The following is a 15232-nucleotide window of genomic DNA, read 5'->3' as shown; positions in this document are numbered from 1 at the left end:
AACTCAGACTTTTGTTGTGGAATACATAAAAGAGTAGGCAGTATCAACATCGTGTTCAATACAATAATGTTTTTTGTAACAAAAGGCATGTCTTCTTTGGAGCTACTGATTTACTTATACACAGATGGATACTTAAGAACAGAGTACATTGCTTTCAAAACGTTGAGAGCAGTTATAAACTCACATGTACTCTTCAGGTAATGTGTTTCTCTTTCAGGTAACATTGGCCCCGAACTTTCCTCTACGGACACTAATATGTACATCTCATCGGATGGTGGCAATACATGGAAACATGTAAGTTCTCAGACAAATACTTTTAGTTTTTTGGAGGGGGGATGTAATTTATAGAATAAATATGGACAATACTGAATCAAAATTGCTATAAATAATTTGAATGTAGGATACTGTTGTTTCATGTTAACAATACAATATGATTCAGCTGGAAGTTACTAGGATCCATACAACTTTAATGGAGACCATTTTCTCAGCAACTACCCTTTCCAGTGATCTCTTTGTAGCACCCAGTACATGGCATCCCTAATAATATGCTTCTTATTCCCAGGTGGTAAGCAGCTTTTAGTGCAGCCATGCATAAATGTATTTTCATTGATGGCAGTCTGTGCACCCTTCCTATTTATACTCTCATGGTCAGTGTATAGGTCCCCGCAATATATGCCTCCTTTACAGCCAAGCCTTTTCAGTCAACAAAAGGCCTTTATTATATTGTTAGTCAAAAGAAATGCCCCTACTATACAGTTGTTCATTGGAAATGCATATTTTACAATGGTGATCTGGTAAGGGGAAAGGCTCCCTTTACATTGGTAATCATGGGACAGACCTCCTTCACACAGGTGATCAGTATACAGGGAATCTTTCTTTACATTGGTAGTCACTTGAGAGGATATTTTTTTTTATTAGTAGTCACTTGACAAGACTCCTTTAATTGATCGTCAGTGGACAGGCTTCTTAAACAATGGTAGTCATAGAACAGGCCTCCTACATAAGTGTTCAATGGACAGGCCTCCTTTACCAATGGTGGCCAGTGAACAAGGACTCTTTTACAGTGGTGGTCAGGGAACACATCATTTTTTTTTTTTGACAGCTTGTGGACAGGCACTTTCAATATTGGTGGTCAGTAGACAGACCTTCTTTATACTGGCAATCTGGACTCCTATAATTAATGGTCAGTGCATAGGCCTCCCAAATATTTATGGTCAGAGAACTGGTTTATTACATAAGTGTTCAATGGACAGACCACTAAAACAGTCGTATTAGTTTAAGTCGTATTTTAGTTGACTAAAATAGTATTAATTTAGTCCACGAAAATATTTTAGTCAACGAAATTAACACCGGTGGACAGGTCTTCTTTACACTGGTGATCAGGACTCCTTTAACTGATGGTCAGTGGATAGGCCTCCTAAACATTGGTAGTCAGGAAAAAGGCCTTCTATATATACACGTATTCAGTGGACAAACCTACTTTTATAGTGGTTATCAGAAAATGTGTCTTTTACATTGGTAGCCAGGGGACAGACCCTCTTTAATCTGGCAGTTAGTAGACAAACTCCCTTAACACTGGCAGCCAATGGTCAATGGACAGGTCTCCTGTAGTCAGAGAACAGGCTTTTTACATAGGTGTTCAATGGACAGGTCTCCTTTGCGCTAATTGTCAGTGGACAATGTCTCTTTTAAACTGGTGGCCATTGGACATACCCTCTTTAAGTACGCAGTTAGTAGACAGGCGCCCTTAACATTGATGGTCAGTGGATAGCCATTCTAAACATTAGTAGTCTTGAAAAAAGCCATCTATATATACACATAATTAGTGGACAAACCTCCTTTTATAGTGGTTAGCAGAAAAGGTGTCTTTTACATTGGTGGCCAGGGGACAGACCCTCTTTAAATTGGCAGTTAGTGGACAAACTCCCGTAACACTGGTGGCCAATGGTCAATGGACAGGTCTCCTGTAGTCAGAGAACAGGCTTTCTACATAGGTGTTCAATGGACAGGTCTCCCTTGCACTAATGGTCAGTGGACAATGTCTCTTTTAAACTGGTGGCCACTGTACATACCCTCTTTAAGTAAACAGTTAGTAGACAGGCACCCTTAACATTGAGGGTCAGTGGATAGGTACTCTTTACACTGGCGTTTGGTGGGCAGGCCTCCTTTCCATTTGTTGTTAGTGTAGAAATCTCCTTTGCATCAGTTGTCATCCCTGTTCTATTGATGGTAAGTGGGCATGTCCCTTGTACATTTGTGGCCAATGGACAGATTCTGGTTACACTGATATTAAGTGGTCAGGTTCCTTGAAAAAATCCAAACTTTTCGTTTTCACCAGCACAGGAATTTGAAAAAATCTTCCAATAGGGGCACAATTTCAACTTACCAATATCTCAGAGTGATTTCCCTCAATTTACAGAGATGTCCACTCATATTCTGTTGTGTCTCCTGGATGGGAAGTGAAGGAAAATCTTCACAAAAAGACGCAGATTGCAAAAAAAAAAAAACAACCTGAAAGGTTTTAATCATGCCCTGCCCTATACCAAATGTAAAACGTTTTGCCTTTGGATATGCAATATGCTTGCGACCATTTATGTGCTGTATTTAATGCTATATAATTTTGCCTCACTGTAAAAAAAAAAAAAAAAAAGCATACAGCAAATCCCTCTATCCAAAGAAAATGTTTTTTATTTTTTATTCCATTAAAGATATATATTTAATTTTCAGCTTACAGTGTGAAATAAAATCTAATTTTGTTTGTGTGCCCTTGCTTCTTTTTGGTGTATTTGAAATCAGATGTTCTTTTTAATATTTTTTTTGGTACTGTTGCCAGATATTTGAAGAAGAATACAATATTTGGTTCTTGGACTGGGGCGGAGCTCTGGTTGCCATGAAACACACCTCGCTGCCGGTACGCCAGTTGTGGTAAGAAATCAGTCACTTTTCCCAGTAAATTAATTGATTAACTGAATAATTACATTAAATAAATAATTAAATGCATGAATAAATACAGAAATGCTAGAATTTGTCTTTAGCTATTGTTCAGTAAATTTAGAAAAAATAAGAGATTATTTTCAATATCCATGGACATCTCCCAATTCCTGTAGACCAGAAAAAGATTATACTGTTACTAAAGGTTTAATGCTAAATTGTGTTCAAGCTCAGAAAATATTCAGAAGCGAGGAAATATTCAGACTTTTTTTGCTTTTTACAGCCTGAACTTCAATTAAAGAAAATGTTAAAATTGACAATTCTTAAAAGGCCAGTTCCCGGAAGGTTGTAATTTAAGAAATCAATAAGCTTTTATAGGTCTTACGTTGCTTTGATTTGCTTCATAGAGTGTAAGGGGCTACGGACAAAAGAACAGGGAGTACAAAGTGAATTGTGAGCACACCATGTTATTATCCCGAACTTTGCTAGGAGCTCAGCGGAACTCTCTGATAACAGCCACCATGCCCGTGTAATAACAGTGCATCTCACATCCTTCTGCACAGCTACGTCCTATGTTAGGAAACATTAAAGGGAGATACTTCTTAAGGATGCTGGCTTTGTTTTGTCCCTAGGCTGAGCTTTGATGAAGGCCGAACCTGGAGTAAATACGGTTTTACGACCACACCGCTGTTTGTTGATGGGGCACTGGTGGAACCTGGAGTAGACAATCAGATCATGACGTGAGTAGGATAAAAATATTTTGTTGTACACTTTTTAATGAAAGGCAGTTTTCCTAATGTGTCCCTTCTTGCTTTTTCTTTTACTTTCCTCCTCTCCTCTCCCCTTTCTATCCTCTTCTTCTTTCCCTTTCCTCTCCTTTCCCTTTTCTTTCCCTTTTCTTTCCCTTCATTTTCCTTTCTTCTCCTTTCCTTTAAAATCCTTCCTCTTACTTTCCTCTCCTCATCTGTCCTTCCTTTCCTCTCCTTTCTGTTTCTTTTCCCTTTTCATTTCCTTTCTTACTCTCTTCTCCTCTCCCTTTTCTTTCCTTTCCTTTTCAATTCCTTTCCTCTCTTTTCCCTTTTCTTTTCCCCTTTCCTTTCCTTTATTACTCTCTTCTCCTCTCCCCTTTCTTTCCTTTCCTCTCCTTTTCATTTCCTCTTTTTTCTATTTTCTTTCTCTTCCTTTAACGTTCTTCTCCTTTCCTTTCCTTTCCTTTCCTTTAGTTTCTCTTACTTTCTTACCCTCTCCTCTTCCTTCGCCTTTGTTTTCTATCGTGCTTTACTTTCCTTTTCTCCCCTCTTTTCTTTCCTTTCCTCTAATTATCCTTTCCTCTTCCTTTTCCTTTCCTCTTTACCCCTTTCATTTCCTCTTCTTTTCCTTTCCTCTCCATTCCCTTTGCCTTTCCCTTCCCCTTCCACTTTTCCTTTCCTTTTCTTTCCTTTCCTCTCCTCTCCCCTTTCTTTCTGTTCATTTTCCTTTGTTCTCCTTTCCTTTGCAATTCCTTTCCTCTCTTTTCCTTTTTCTTTTCCCCATTTCCTTTCATTTATTACTCTCGTCTCCTCTCCCCTTTCTTTCCTTTCCTCTCCTTTTCATTTCCTCTTTTTCTATTTTCTTTCTCTTCCTTTAACGTTCTTCTCCTTTCCTTTCCTTTCCTTTCCTTTCCTTTCCTTTCCTTTCCTTTCCTTTCCTTTTATTTCTCTTCCTTTCTTACCCTCTCCTCTCCTTTTCCTTTGCCTTTGTTTTCTATCGTGCTTTACTTTCCTTTTCTCCCCTCTTCTCTTTCCTTTCCTCTAATTATCCTTTCCTCTCCCCTTTCCCTTCCTCTCCTTATCTCTTTACCCCTTTAATTTCCTCTTCTTTTCCTTTTCACTCCTTTCCCTTTGCCTTTCCCTTCCCCTTCCACTTTTCCTTTCCTTTTCTTTTTAACTTTTCCTCTGTCCTGTGTTTTTGGGACATTAAACAGACCATACATTAGTAGAATTGATAGCCCAACAAAACAACTACACTGCATCTGAGCACCACAAACTAAAAACAATATTTAATTCATGTTTTAATTTCAAAGCAACCCCCCCCCCCCATCCTTACATCTCTCTGTGCTTTATTTTGCTGAGAAATCACTTTGGAAATCTGCCCCCCCTAGCATTTCTGGCAGTGGCCATCTTGAGTAAGTACAGCTGATTCATGTAGCGTTTATTTCCTGAGATCCATCTGCCATTAGCTCAGGCATGCAGCCAGGGGGGGGGCGTGCTTAGCAGAGAAACCCCTTCTTTTCCTCCTGAAGACTCCTGGGACATGTGACATAATTTGCCTAGGTACAAAACCAGGAAGTAACTGAATAGATGTAAAAAATAAGAGTATAAAACAATCAAATATGATATGCATTTCTATCTATTTACTAATGCTAGCAGCATAAGGATTACAAATTGTCAATGTTGATTTAGAGTGTGAAATTTTGCTTTAACATCTGGGTCGCAATTACTGTAGTCCAGCATCTGACAAATTTGATCACCCATACTGGCCAAATCTTACTTTACTGATATATCAAATCCTCTTGTGTCTTCATCTTCAATCCTGGCTGCTTGATAGCCAATGTGGTCAGCTGTTTGTGGTTCATAAGGTATCTTAGAGCCTTTGCAACCTGGATTTTCTTGCATGTGGAGAATATACACAGCTTACCCCCTTTTCCAAAAGTCGCAAATAGGGGGCATGGCTAGACCAGTCCATTTTTTAGAATCTTTTATATTCAAAGTGTTGTAAAGAAAAAACATTTTTGGATTGTATGTTGAAAAGTTTGAGCCTCATTTGTCTCATCAGTAAGGTTTACCTACACTTCCTGTTCCCAGAGAAACAATAACTATGTGGAACTCTCCCCAACAAAAGAGATATCCCGGCTTTGAGCAGGTGTCCCCTTTGGAAGATTTGTGTTCTGGATTCCCCCTTACTTTCTCTCCTGGTGACAGTGGCCATCAGAACAAATGATCTCTATAGGGTTACATCCACACCTAAGAAATCCAGGAATGCACGCAAAATGTGGAAAAACATGCATCGTACTTCCCGTGTGATGGGGTTGGGATGACGTACCGACTTTTATACAGTATGTTTTTATATTTAAGTGATACAGCAGATGTTAGCTTGTAATTGCCAGCTACTAATTTAAAGGAAGCATGTTGTTTTGAGATGATAGTTCCATGCTGCCTTTATACTGTATATGGCCAACCATGTCATATTCCTCACAGAGGAGAGCATACTGTACAGTCTTCTTTCCATGGATAGACTATTAAAAAGCTTTTGAAGCCTTCATTGTTTGATATGATGGTGGTATACTTGTCAATATATTATATGTAATGGACGTGGGGCTGTTTCTGGTGGGGGTGGGGGGTGGACTCATTTAGTCCTGGCTGTCACTTAAATGTATTATGAATTCTGTACAGATTTGAAGCAATTGAAGAGTATTCCATTAAGCATTGCTTTATACATTATATGCTTTGCTTCATTTTCTATGGTTGCGACATAGTGGCTATTTACTGTTATCTGCTCTGCTTCATTGACAAACTGCATGCATGACCATTAATTAGCAATTTCTGATGAGTAGAACCATCTAGTTCTGACTGCTTTTCAGATGGAGTATGAATACTATAAAGCAGCCTTTTTCAACTTAAAGTGGAGGTTCACCCAAAAACTTAATTTTTAACATTAGATTAAGGCTCATTTTGTCAAGGGGAATCGGGTGTTTTTTTTTAAATCGAAGCAGTACTTACCGTTTTAGAGAGCGATCTTCTCCGCCGCTTCCGGGTATGGGCTGCGGGACTGGGCATTCCTATTTGATTGACATGCTTCCGACGGACGCATAAATCGCGTCACGATTTTCTGAAAGTAGCCGAACGTTGGTGCGCAGGCGCTGTATAGAGCCGCACCGTCGTTCGGCTTCTTTCGGCTACTCGTGACGCGATGTATGCAACAGTCGGAAGCCTGTCGGAAGCCTGTCAATCAAATAGGAACGCTCAGTCCCGAAGACCATACCCGGAAGCGGCAGAGAAGATCTATCTCTAAAACGGTAAGTACTGCTTCAATTTAAAAAAAAAAAAAAAACCTGATTCCCCTTGACAAAATGAGCCTCAATCTAATGTTAAAAAATTTTTTTCGGGTGAACTCCCGCTTTAAGTTTGAGGTCTCTGAGAACCCTTAATCAAGCCAATTCATAAATGATGGCTCAATGGCAAAAATGTCCTTTATATTGGTGGTCAATAGAAAGAATGCAAACCTTACAGTGGTGATCACAATTCCACTCTTCCAGACAACTGAAAATATAGTTGGTGTCACACTACTGACTTTGCCAAGTGGCATTGGTCTCATACTGTAACTAAGAAGGCACCATCAGATGGGAGATCAGTCAGCAACATCTCAAGGAACCCCTAGCAACCTTCTGGAAGAACTAAAGGAACAGGAACTTTTACCAGGCATCTTTAAAATTTCTAAACAAAGGGCCTAACTTTAGGTGGGCCGAACTGTGACCACTGGGAGTAGCAATTGCCCCAGTATCAGTAGGAGTAGGCAAGGTTTTAGGCCTCGTACACACAGCCGGCATTCTCGTCAGGAAAAAAACGTTGTTTTTCCTGACGAGATTCCTGGCAAGATTTTCTTGCCGGCCGAGTGTACACACATACTATTCAAAAGAACCGCCATTCTTTTGAATGGCACAAACGCGGTGATGTCATCGACTATGACGAGCATGCGCTGGTCACATTCGATGTTGTCGCCGCCATCTTGCTTCACCCTACCTATGCCTTGGAAGCTACCGCTACCTCGGTTTTCTCGGCAAAACACTGCAGAGAATCACGACAAGCAAATAGAGAGCAGGCTCTCTATTTTTCTCGTCGAGATTCTGGGCAGTTTTCCCAACGAGAAACCTGAAAGCCTTGTACACACGCTCGGTGTACTTGGCAAGAAAGCTCTGCCAGCAGTTTTCTTGCTGTTTCTGGCCGAGAAAACCGTGCGTGTGTACGAGGCTTTAGTCTTGGTGGTCAGTGAGAGAAAATAAAGTCAGCAGGAAGAATAAGCACCCATTTGTTGGGTTGGTGTCAGCGGGGGGCATAGTGTCCCACTATTGTTGTCAGTGGGACCAATAGTGTCCACTGTTGGTGTCAGTGGAAGGAATAGTGTCCACTGTTGGTGTCAGTGGAAGGAATGGTATCTCATTGTTTGTGTCAGTGGAAGGAATGGTGTCCACTGTTGGTGTCAGTGGAAGGAATCGTGTCCACTGTTTGTGTCAGTGGAAGGAATGGTATCTCATTGTTTGTGTCAGTGGAAGGAATGGTATCTCATTGTTTGTGAGTGGAAGGAATGGTGTCCACTGTTTGTGTCAGTGGAAGGATTGGTGTCCACTGTTTGTGTCAGTGGAAGGAATGGTTTCCACTGTTGGTGTCAGTGGAAGGATTGGTGTCCACTGTTTGTGTCAGTGGAAGGAATGGTTTCCACTGTTGGTGTCAGTGGAAGGATTGGTGTCCACTGTTTGTGTCAGGGGAAGGAATGGTTTCCACTGTTTGTGTCAGTGGAAGTATTGGTGTCCACTGTTTGTGTCAGTGGAAGGAATGGTGTCCACTGTTTGTGTCAGTGGAAGGATTGGTGTCCACTGTTTGTGTCAGTGGAAGGAATGGTGTCCACTGTTTGTGTCAGTGGAATGATTGGTGTCCACTGTTTGTGTCAGTGGAAGGAATGGTTTCCACTGTTGGTGTCAGTGGAAGGAATGGTGTCCACTGTTGGTGTCAGTGGAAAGAATGGTGACCACTGTTATTGTCAGTGGAAGGAATGGTGTCCCATTGTTTGTGCCAGTGGAAAGAATGGTGTCCATTGTTGGTGTCAGTGGAAGGAATGGTGTCCCATCGTTTGTGTCAGTGGAAGGAATGGTGCCCCATCACTGGTGTCATTGGGAGGAATTGTGTCCGACTGTTGATGTAGGTGAAATAAATGGTTTCCCATCATTGGTGTCAGTCGTACAAATAGTGCCTTGTATCAGAAAAATAGTGTCCCAAGAGCCAGATAAAAGCAAGCAAAGGGCCGCAGTTTGGAGACCACTGCACTATTCTACTAAGCCTTGTGATCATACCTTTTGAGATGGGAATGAGGGACACCTATTAGCAAAAGAATGTAAGCATAAGACACCCCCTGCCACAGAATTAAAAAAAAAAAAAAAAAAAAAAGATTATTTTAACCCACACATTTTTTACCCACTACTATTCCTTTATACTGGCTTTTGTTTTTACAAATGCAGCAATTTAGAAATTAGATGAAGGTTTAGCACTGGGAAACTTTTTGAAAGAGAATTACATAAAACTTTATAGACCAAACCAAAATGAGGGATGAATGAGGAGGAAAGTGAGACAGAGGGACTAAGTCAGGGACAGTCCCTCTAAATCAGGGACAGATGGGTCTATGCCTGTGATATAGGCATATACTTTGCTTTATCTGCACTGGTTTGCATGTCTGCTGCATGATATCTACGTATGCACATGCATTGCAGTTGATGACTTCAGAGTAATTTGGCCCCTCCATGATGTTTTGCTGAGATATATTACAATAAAAAGGCCCCCAGATGATCATTATTGCTACCAATATGGAGTCAATTATCTGCTATAATAGCTGTCTTGTATACATGTTGCATGTTTATTTAATGCCTATTATTAGAAAAGGTATGTTAGCCTCTTGTTGATGCTGAAACATAATTATTGAAGATGGAGGTTATAATTTTTCAATTATAAAAACGCTCATAAATATGTTTTTGATTATATTATTTTACTGTTTGGCCTAACAATTTCCTACTGAGGTGTCATGATACATCACAGATAGCTAGTAAGAGATGTACACTTGTGTTTTAATTTAAAGTTGGGTTTATTTTTTAATATACAGTATATATTATTGGAGATTTAAATGTGCTGGTTCCCTTTATTTTGAGGGTATAAAAATACATACATTTGGTATAGCCATGTCACTCTTAATAAGTTGATTATTTCATATAATGTGGTAGGCATGAATACAAGTTCTTTGTTGATTGTGTCTTGATATATTTTTTCATTATTTTAAAAGTTTTTACCCCTTGATGTACCTGAGGAACAAATATCAACTTTTGTAGTTGCATTGTAAAGTGTTTTGTGGAAATCAATAATTTTTGTCTATATATACAATATTGTCAAAAGTATTGGGACACCTGCCTTTACACACACATGAACTTTAATGCCACCCCAGTCTTAGTCCGTAGGGTTCAATATTGAGTTGGCCCACCCTTTGCAGCTATAACAGCTTCAAATCTTCTGGGAAGGCTGTCCACAAGGTTTAGGAGTGTGTATATGGGAATGTTTGACCATTCTAACAGAAGCACATTTCCAAGGTCAGGCACTGATGTTGGAAGAGAAGCCCTGGCTCGCAGTCTCCGCTCTAACTTATCCCAAAGGTATTCTATCGGGTTGAGGTCAGGACTCTGTGCAGGCCAGTCAAGTTCACCAAACTCACTCATCCATGTCTTTATGGACCTTGCTTTGTGCAGTGGTGCTCAGTCATGTTGGAACTAGCCGATTCCCCTAGACAAAATGAGCATGAATCTAAGGTTAAAAATTGTCATTTCCGGGTGAACCTCCACTTTAATTAACAAAGTCTGAGCTAATTATCAGCTCAGACACCCACTAAATTTGAACATAGCGCCTGGTCATCAGGAGCAGGGCGCTACAACTATATAAGCTCAGTTTACTGGTGAAAATAAGTGTGAAATGCAAGACTCCGGAGGGTTTAAAAAGATGTCCGCTTGGTGACTTCAGACTGTAGGCTTACTGTGGACGAGTGTGGGTGTACCAAGATGGAAAGTCACTAAGGTTGCATTTTCTGATGGGTAGCGGCTTTCTGATAGAACAAGGGCATTCCTAGGCAGGATGTATTTTAATGCAGAGTGATAAAGGTAACATTTACATGTAAGCTGAGCCTTCATGATGGAAAACAATTTAATCCAATGAATGAAAGAGGCGGGTCAGGGACAGTTATACTGGAGAGGAAAGAGGAAAGGAAATGAGGAGGACTGGATCCGACTTGCTGAATCTTCTAATGCACATAGTGAGAAGCTCACAGTGTGCAGTGAAATCAGAGTAAGTCATTTCAGTACAGGAGAGGAGCCGGAACAACTGTGCCAGACTGAAGGGAAAGCTTATATAAGCACAATTTGAATTGATCGCCATATTCATTGGCAAGGAGATTTAAAATGGCAACAGCTGTTACTCACGTTGGTCATGTTCCACGTTCCAGTGGTTTTCGGTGGAGAGTAAAGCTGGTTTCTAGGGAAACACGAATTACCTGCCGCGTGGAGAGACTTTTACTGAACAAATCTCTGTTGATCTGACGGTCTGAGTCATCTGAGGTTCAATGACTTTCATTGATGACAATCATCCTTGTTGGCAATGAAGTGTTTTCTGTGTAGTTTGATTCATTTATGTTAGTGTTGTTTTTGCAGCTTATTGGTTTACGAAACTTGGCTTTCTGAGGTTGGTGGTCCACTTACTTGCCCCGTGTATAGTGATTGATGGTGACTGTTAGACCCCTTTCACACTGAGGAGTTTTTCAGGCGGTACAGCACTAAACATAACGCGGCTAGCCTATACCGCCTGAAAAACTCCTGCACTGCATACTCAATGTGAAAGCCTGAGGGCTTTCACACTGAGGCGATGCGCTGGCGAGAGAGAAAAAAATCTCCTGCCAGCAGCATCTTTTCAGCGGTGAGAGGAGCGGCATGTATACCGCTCCTTTACCGCTCCTTCCCATTTAAAACAATGGGAAACCGCGGCAATACCGCCCGCAATGCGCCTCTGCAGAGGCGCATTGCGGGCGGTATTAACTCTTTATCGGCCGCTAGCGGGGGTTAATACCGCACCGATAGCGGCCGATTCCCGCGGCAATCCCGGCAGTATAGCGCCGCTATACCGCCACCGCGACTCCCGCTCCAATGTGAAAGGGGCCTTAGGGATGAGTGAAGATGAGAGTTTTGGATTTCCCTGAAGTTCTGGTGAGGATCTGATGTCAACAAAATGGTTTTGATGTAATGAATTTACACTCACCGGCCACTTTATTAGATAAACCTATTCAATTGCTTGGTAACACAAATTGCTAATCACCCAGTCACATGGCAGCCATTCAATGCATTTAGGCATCTAGACGTGGCGAAGATGACTTGCTAAAGTTGAAACCGAGCATCAGAATGGAGAAGAAAATAGAATTTAAGGGACTTTGAACGTGGCATGGTTGTTGTTGCCAGACAGGCTGGTCGGATTATTTCAAAAACTGTTTATCGACTGGGATTTTCACGCACAATCATCTCTCGGGTTTACAGAGAACGATCCAAAAAAGATAAAATATCCAGTGTGCTGCAATTGTGTGGAGGAAAATGCCTTGTTGATGTCAGAGGAGAATAGGGCAGACTGTTTTGAGATGATAGAAAGGCAACAACAGTAATGCCCCATACACACGATCCGAATATCGGATGACAGATCCTCCAACTTTTTTCGTTTACTAGTCTCAAGTAGAAGTTGAATAGGTTACTAAAGTCACGAAAATTCTCGTACGACAGAAAAAAAAAAATCGGAAGTGATGTCATGCGTTTTTATGTATTTGTGTTGTTTTTTCGAACGACAACTGTACTGACTAAACGAAAATCGTACGATTAGGTATCGTACGAAGAAAATTTCCGTGCATGTCCGATAAAATAATATCGGATGAACTGTCATGATCGGCTCACGGAAGCCCTGTACTAACGATCCGATTATCGTACGATTCTTCCTCGGATGACATTTTTCGTACAATATTTTTTCCTTTAGTGACCCTTTAATTCTGCCAGGGTATGTAAACTTATGAGCACAACTGTAAAGTGGCCGGTGAGCAGAGGTAAAAAAGTGTGGGAACTCCCACCCAAGCAAGTTCCTTCTAAATCCCACGATAGCCCGCCACAGACCTCCGCAATGTCTCCTGGGAACAATGACAAAAGCTCCCAGGAGACATTGCGGCATTGAGGAAGTGACGGAATACCCGCGCACTACCCGATGAATCCATATACAGGAAGCGGCCAGTAACATTAAGGATTACTAAGGTTCGCCTGCCCCTGACAGTGACGCAAGCTGGGCATTGACGCTTAGTGAAGGATTGGCTCAGGCGGCTCGGCTGTTCTAGTCCTGCAAAGGGAACTGAGTTCCTACTGTGAAAAAAGAGCAGGAACTCCGTTTCCATGCGTTCCCGCAGGACTTGAGCCCTACCGGTGAGTGTATATATACATACATATCTCTCTATGTACAAGGGCTGTACCCAAAGTAATGCAAAAGTATTAACTTACATAGCTTTGATATATATATATATATATATATATATATATATATATATATATATATATATTATACATCTGCTCTGTGAGATGACGGGGAAGTACAATGATTCCTTTGCACGTATTTCACCTGTCTATAGAGCTGTTTGTCTGGAGTTATTCCTTAACCTTTCCCTCCAGCAGTCTTGGCTGGCGATGGTTTTCTGAGTGATCAGACATTAGAAGGGAAGATTTGTCACTGTGATGTATCCATGCCCCGGGAGAACTATTTTTAATTCTGTTTGCCTTCTGACTTCATCCCTCCCGCCGTCGCACACAAACACAAGCGTCGCTCACCAGACAAAGCTCGCTATGCGCTCGTGACAGACGCCTGTAGCTAGCGGCCTACTGGCTTTCAGGAATGCATCTGCTCAGCCCTCTGCTTTCTGGGGATCTGAGTACAAAACGAATATCTGGCTTCCACTAAGTTCATCACATTGATTCCAATGTACTGTTTTCTTACAACTGTGGAAAGCTTTATAGCTGAACTCCGAGATATGCAAAAATTGTCTACATTAATTTGTTATGTGTATTCTTCCTGGAACCTCGGTGTGCTTTGTGTATTTCTTCCAGATCTGTGCAGTAATCCAGTGTGAGACTTTTCCTGTAATAAAGACCACTCACTGCTGCTCTCCCCCCTTGTGCAGGGTGACTGGTCTTGTCTCCGCCCCCTCCTGTAGTTTTCTATATTGGGTGGAACCTGCTGGAACCCTCCCACAGCTCTACTCTCTGCACCGGTTTAGCACAGCCCAATGATAATGTCAGTGCTACATTTATAAGGCAAAATCTGGGTTTGCAAAGTAGCCTTCCCCAACCTTTTCATGGAACCGTTCAAATAACTTTTCAGTCTCAGGGAATGTGAAATTTACTACAACCCATAATACATTAGTGTTATGGTCAGTAGGAAGAATGGTACTTACACTTGTGGTCATTGGGAAGAATTACCCTCCTATAGATAGCTAAAAAGATCAAAGGTGTCAAGAGGAGCTCCTAAAATCTTCTGGAGGAACCCTATGGTCCAATGGAACTCTGGTTTAGAAACCATGCCTTGAAGCAATTAAATGAGGGGAGGGCACACAAAAACCAACCACCAACACCAAAATGGATGGAGATGGCGAATCTCATACATCCACCCGCAAGAGGCACTAGCCGAAAAAAGTGCCCTTAGCGCCTCGAATATTTACTTGATAATTTTTTGTAAAGGTATGAAGCAAAGCCCAGGTAGCAGCTTTACACGCCTAAGCTACTGAAGCCTGATGATGCCCAGGAAGTTCTAATACTTCTAATAGAATGGACTTTCGACTGAAAAGGAGACACTAGTGAAGCACCCCCTTGAAACCCCAGAGGCAGGATGGCGCCTCCTGAGGCAGGGGGCAGACTAGCATTTGACCCAAGGGCGGTGTCCAGCCTAAAATGAGGGACTAAGGCTGGATTCACACCTATGCAGTTTTAGTGCTTTTTGCATGGTTTCCTATGGAACACGTTCTATAGTGCAAATCTGCAAAATTCAAAAAGCACAAACAATGCATAGGTGTGAATCCAGCCTAAGAAGGAATATTAGGCACTTTTGTCTTTTTTAGAGTTTTATTGTAGAATGGGTAAAGAGGTGAGGGTTAGGGGTCCCAGATACTGTATAGCAGATCACTTACAGGCTCTCCAGATCAATGTCCAGCTCAGGGGCGGATCCAGAGTCTAGTCTTGGGAGGGGCACTGACAGAATTTTTTTTTTGCGGGCAATTTATAGGGGAAATGGCTGGTGTTGTCGCTTCAATCATCACAGCACCCTGGTTGTTATGGTGTCAGGATGATTGAATTGCATTATTTCTATTATTACATTGTAATATAAAAATGAAATAGTTCAACTCACCATAATGCAGAATCAGTGGGAGCCCCGAGTGTGTCACTTGCCACGTTACCTGC

General features: G+C 41.4%; 1 protein-coding gene across 1 annotated transcript in view; it reads left to right on the top strand.

Moving 5' to 3' along the window:
• Positions 1 to 15232, top strand: part of SORCS3 (sortilin related VPS10 domain containing receptor 3) — a 774589-nt gene that overhangs the window by 611096 nt on the left and 148261 nt on the right. The window contains exons 12-14 of the mRNA XM_040361656.1: positions 218 to 294; positions 2834 to 2925; positions 3564 to 3671. Coding sequence (XP_040217590.1) covers positions 218 to 294; positions 2834 to 2925; positions 3564 to 3671 — 277 coding nt within the window. The remainder of the gene's footprint in view (positions 1 to 217; positions 295 to 2833; positions 2926 to 3563; positions 3672 to 15232) is intronic.

The sequence above is a fragment of the Rana temporaria genome, chromosome 8 (assembly GCF_905171775.1).
Source record: "Rana temporaria chromosome 8, aRanTem1.1, whole genome shotgun sequence".
NCBI lineage: Eukaryota > Metazoa > Chordata > Amphibia > Anura > Ranidae > Rana > Rana temporaria.
This window is presented reverse-complemented; position numbering and strand designations above follow the sequence as displayed.